The 5,037-nt window shown below is 30.4% G+C and overlaps 2 protein-coding genes across 2 annotated transcripts in view; both read right to left on the bottom strand.

The window, feature by feature from the left end:
- Positions 1 to 2,943: 2,943 nt before the first annotated feature.
- LOC102679408 (cytochrome c, testis-specific-like) lies at positions 2,944 to 3,668 on the bottom strand. The gene is made up of 2 exons (XM_006612923.2): positions 3,430 to 3,668; positions 2,944 to 3,252 (listed from the first exon to the last, which is right to left on the bottom strand). Exons 1-2 carry the CDS (start codon positions 3,554 to 3,556, stop codon positions 3,068 to 3,070), a joined length of 312 nt encoding a protein of 103 aa, XP_006612986.1. The 5' UTR covers positions 3,557 to 3,668; the 3' UTR covers positions 2,944 to 3,067.
- Positions 3,669 to 4,022: 354 nt separating this feature from the next.
- LOC102671407 overlaps positions 4,023 to 5,037 on the bottom strand; it is a gene marked incomplete at its 5' end in the record, with an annotated part of 7,382 nt that continues 6,367 nt past the window's right edge. The window contains 2 exon segments of the mRNA XM_031509134.1: positions 4,023 to 4,522; positions 4,691 to 4,885. Coding sequence (XP_031364994.1) covers positions 4,341 to 4,522; positions 4,691 to 4,885 — 377 coding nt within the window.

Genomic DNA, 5,037 nt, shown 5'->3' with positions numbered 1-5,037 from the left:
AAAAAAAAAAAAAAAAAAAAAAAAAAAAAAAAAAAAAAAAAAAAAAAAAAAAAAAATATGTACATAGGAAAGTGCCTTAAGTAAGTAAGACTCAAGATGAATCGTGTTAAACCGATAAAACTATTTTTTCTACTTTATACTTTTTAACGACTATTTAAGAAACATTTTTACTATTTATATCGTACGATGTCGTCCATTAAGATGTTAGGAATCACGTAAGGCAATACGCTTGGAGAAGAAAAGAATAATTTTTGCGTGCCAACGAAGGAAAATATTATTCCCACGATATTATTTAATTAATTAATTAATTATTGTATAAGTCTCGGTCGGTATATGCATTAAGAAAGAAATGAAAAATTCAAACAAGAATTATTGTACAATTTTCTTATTCTCAATCTGAAGACAAGAAACAAGTTTTACTTACTAAATCAAAAATACACCCAACAATATGTTAAGCGTAATTCCATCCTCGCGATAAAAAAATGGAGATTTGTAAATTTTGCGTCAGTCTGAAGTACTTGATTATTTTTAATAATTTAATTGTATAACGAGAACATAAGTTAATTACGATGTAATAATTAATTCTCCCTATTTAATTGTAAAACGCACAAACACGTTCGTCCACGTTGTATAGAAGGGGGAGGAAGGGGAAGGGTAGGGGAAGGTCTCCAATCTTAAATTATTCCACGACAGAAATATGTTTTGTAAATACAAAGTGCCTTAATTTGTAATTTACAATTGTGAACTGTCTTGGAAAAAAACAGTTGAAAAAAATTTGGAATTCCAATTTTTATGGAATATGATTTTTAAGTATGAATTCACGATAATATAGATATAATTATAAATTGGCGAATCAATTTTTATCGAAGGCAAGATATTTTTTTTTTTTTCAACATGGAGCAGAAAATTTCTTTATCCTCAGAGACAATAGAGACAATAGACATTTTTCAACTCGGTCACTCGCTACATGTATACATATTATGTTAAATTATTACATTTACACACAATAAATTCCCATTCCCAAACGGCAACCAAACATTTTCTTTTTTTCAATTTCTATCCTCTGTAACAATTTTTCACGAAATATTTAAAATACATTTTATTATTTATACAACTCATTTATTCACCACTTCGCTTTGAAACGTTATTCTCGGAGAAACGGATCGATCGATAATTCAGAAACTAATTTTATTTACATCAATGCGTGGCGGCCCTGCGAGTAATCAGTTGGCTGGCCAGGAAGTGTGCGCAAAACCGGTAGCAATAATAAAAGGGGTGGTCGATTTCACGTCCACACAACATCGATAATTTCGTAATTTTCGTGAAATTGGTCCCGCTCAACCAACCGCTCGCTCGACGAGGGCGAGTTCTCCTTTCTCATTTTCTCCGTCCATCCGATCCTCTTCCCTCTCTCTCTCTCTCTCTCTTTTTTTTTCGTTATCCTCTAGGGTCGATTTCCGGACACGTTCCACGTAGGGGGTGAAGCGGTGTTGCTACGTCATTTCCGCAAGTGCTCTGGCTTTCCACACCAACGATCCACCGGTTATCGTTTTTTTTTTCTTTTTTTTTTTGTAACCGTCTTCGTGTATTATTACACGGTATTTCTTATTGAATTCTTATATGAATATTGGAAAATTATTTAACAACGGAATAAAAATATCGCGCGTATATTTCAGGATCCCATAATTTTTTTGAAATTCGAGATAAATATGGAAGATTATTTCGAGAAAAGGAAAAAGGAAAAAATTTTGAATTAGAGTACGAAAAATATTTGCAACGGAATAAAAATAGAATTTTAAAAATTTTTAATTTAAAATTAAAAATATTGCATGTATTTCAGGATCTCATCCACCTGTACAAATTTTCTTGAAATTCATCGAGATTATGCATATCGAGATAAGTATAAAAAATTATTTCGAGAAAAAAAAAAGAGTACGAAAAAAAAATTAGAGTACGAAAAATATTTGCAACGGAATAAAAATAGAATTTANAAATTTTTAATTTAAAATTAAAAATATTGCATGTATTTCAGGATCTCATCCACCTGTACAAATATTCTTAAAATTCATCGAGATTATGCATATCGAGATAAGTATAAAAAATTATTTCGAGAAAAAAAAAAAGGAAAAGATTTTGAATTAGAGTACGAAAAATATTTGCAACGGAATAAAAGTAGAATTTTAAAAATTTTTAATTTAAAATTAAAAATATTGCATGTATTTCAGGATCTCATCCATCTGTACAAATTTTCTTGAAATTCATCGAGATTATGCATATCGAGATAAGTATAAAAAATTATTTCGAGAAAAAAAAAAGGAAAAGAAGATTTTTAAATCGGCATACGTTTTTTTTACTCAAAATCACATTAACGAATGAAATTAATTGCTGAAATTGTCAGAGGAGTGTTGGATTAATTTATTATTATTAATCGATCAATGTATTTCATGTATTTTCTATGAATTTCATCGTCATGATTAAAAAAATTTTTTTTTTTTTTTTTTTGAATTTTTATAATCGTACGCGGTTGATAAATAATCCCTTCGTTTAACAATTTTGGTACATTCCTGGACAGGGCCAATTTTAATCATATAAAGTGTAATTTAATTGTAATATGTATTAATTTAATTATATAAAGTGTAATTAATCGCGTCGATCCACTTGCACGATTCTTCAATATTGAAACAACATGTTGAAATAATATAAAAACTCGATATGAGAGTTAATGGATTTTAAAATTTCCTCGACGACGAGAAAAAATTCCACATTTATAGAAACTATTTTTAGAAGTCAATTTTAATCATATAAAGTGTTGTAATTAATTGATCCGTTTGCACGATTTTGCACGAACGAAGTTAACGATAACAACAAGTTAAAATAATACTAAAAATTCTATTAATAAAAATAAAATAATGGTAATAAAAAATATTCGGTAAAGAGTGGATTTTAAAAAATTTCCTCGATTTATTTTATTCACTCCGCAACTGCTGTTACGTATATACGTTGTTTCGAAACACCACTGTACAATATATTTCACAACAGGAGATATAAGACAATTTTACAAAAATGTTCACTTCAACGTTGCTAAATAAGCGATCACGTCCTTACGCTCGTCAGCTTTTTTAATACCGCTGAACACCATCCTCGTGCCGGGAACAAAATCTTTCGGTAAACGTAAATATTCGTCCAGCGTTGTCTCGTTCCACACGATGTTTTTGTTCTTCATCGCGTCGGTGTAATTGAATCCGGCCGAGGCTGGAATCAACAATCCGTAACAATACTCGTATACCATATATATCTATTTCTCGCTCGAAAAAGTACAGAAAAGTAAATAAAAGGAAAAAAAAAGAAAGAAAGAAAAGGATATATATATATATATATATATATGTATATATATATATATATATTTAAATATATATATTATATACGTACTTCCACACGTTTTGCCAAATATTCCAAAAAGATTCGGACCTACCCTGTGTTTCTCATTTTTACCAACGGTATGACACATCGAGCACATTCTCACGAACAACGTTTTCCCCTTAACCGGATCTCCCATTTTTTTGTCGTTTCCCCCCGAAACGAAAAAAAGAAAAAAAAAAAAAAAGGTTATATCAATGATATAACGACGTTAATTAATTCGAGGTTAATTAATCGTATCATTTCATCGAACGTGACGTCGCGATCGATCGAGATACGACATGAAGTTTTACCCGGAATAAAATATATTTATTTATTTGCTACAACTCGCCGATAAATAATTTAACGGCAATTTCCAAACCAATCGAGATTGATAATTTACGACTTGAACTGCTTCCTTTTCTTTTTTTTTTTTTTTTTTTTTTTTCGTCAGATCGCATGTAGAAAGGGCAAACAATGCACGAAAGATGTTCTCGAAGGTTTAAGGTTTGAAGGAAATATCACCTCGTGAATATCCTCATCGAAGAAAAATATCGACATTATCCTATAAATGAAAATAAAATCGGACCAGATCACGGATAAAGATCGAACTATGAAACAAAAGAGAGGAAGGATTTTGCCAATTTTATTTTATATCGTTCGGTGTATGCACATTTCGCGATAAATCGTACAAATTTATTATTTAAATTGTGTGGAACTGAAGTTGTTTGAATAAAATTATTCATTTACGCACATTCGATGTAGAATAATAATTTTCAACGATTAATCTTTATCCTATTTTACAAAGTATATATATTTTTATAAATAATAAAATAATTTCTCGTCTTTTGTACAAAATATATATAGCAAATGCGTGCATGTATATACATACATATATATATATATATATACAGAGCACAACAATGTCTTTCTCTCTCCTTCTTTCAATCCGTAGAAAAGGGAGCGGAAGTTTGGGCGGCAATTTTATTATCCGCCCGTTCCTTCCTCCTCTTTAGTAAATCAACCGAGAAGAATTGTACTGCCCACGGGATAACGAACAGGACGTTCATTAGAATAAGGGCGAGCTGGCAAACGACGAAACTGTTGGTCCAATCCTTCATGAATCCTGAAAGGAAAGAAATACCATTTTTTAAGATTCTTCCCCCCCCCCCTCCCGCCTCTTCCGACGAATAATAATAAATCTTTGTTTTATTATTATTATTATTATTATTAATATTCGCGTGCATTATTGTTGTTATTTAAACGGAAATCACCATTGGATTTTTATACTCACCAACGATCGGGCCACACACTATAGAAACCATTCCGTTAATAGCCCCGGCAATACCGTACGCCGAGGCGAATTTATTTATACAAACATCCTCTATGATAACTAACGGTTGAGGGACCAACAACCATGATCTGACCATTCCTATAATCGTTATCATCACAAACATGCCGACCAACGTTTCATTGTATATTAAGTAACCTGAAAAATAAATTCATATATGTATATATATATATATATATATATTTTTTATGGTTTAATAAAAAATTTAATTTAGAATAGGAATTTTAATAAACGAAAATTAATGATTTGTTTCTTCTCTCGCAACGATAAAATCTTTCGATGGATGTAAA

This window comes from Apis dorsata, unplaced genomic scaffold, assembly GCF_000469605.1.
Source record: "Apis dorsata unplaced genomic scaffold, Apis dorsata 1.3 scaffold_129, whole genome shotgun sequence".
Taxonomy (NCBI): domain Eukaryota; kingdom Metazoa; phylum Arthropoda; class Insecta; order Hymenoptera; family Apidae; genus Apis; species Apis dorsata.
Note: the sequence above shows the minus strand (reverse complement) of the source record. Positions and strands in the feature narration are given on the sequence as shown.

What these genes read in the sequence shown, in the direction of transcription:
- LOC102679408 (XM_006612923.2), bottom strand. Translation starts at nt 3,556, where the DNA reads ATGGGAGATCCGGTTAAGGGGAAAACGTTGTTCGTGAGAATGTGCTCG. An exon ending in ATTTGGCAAAACGTGTGGAA is followed by an intron (nt 3,253 to 3,429) that starts GTACGTATATAA and finishes TGTTGATTCCAG; the next exon opens with CCTCGGCCGGATTCAATTAC.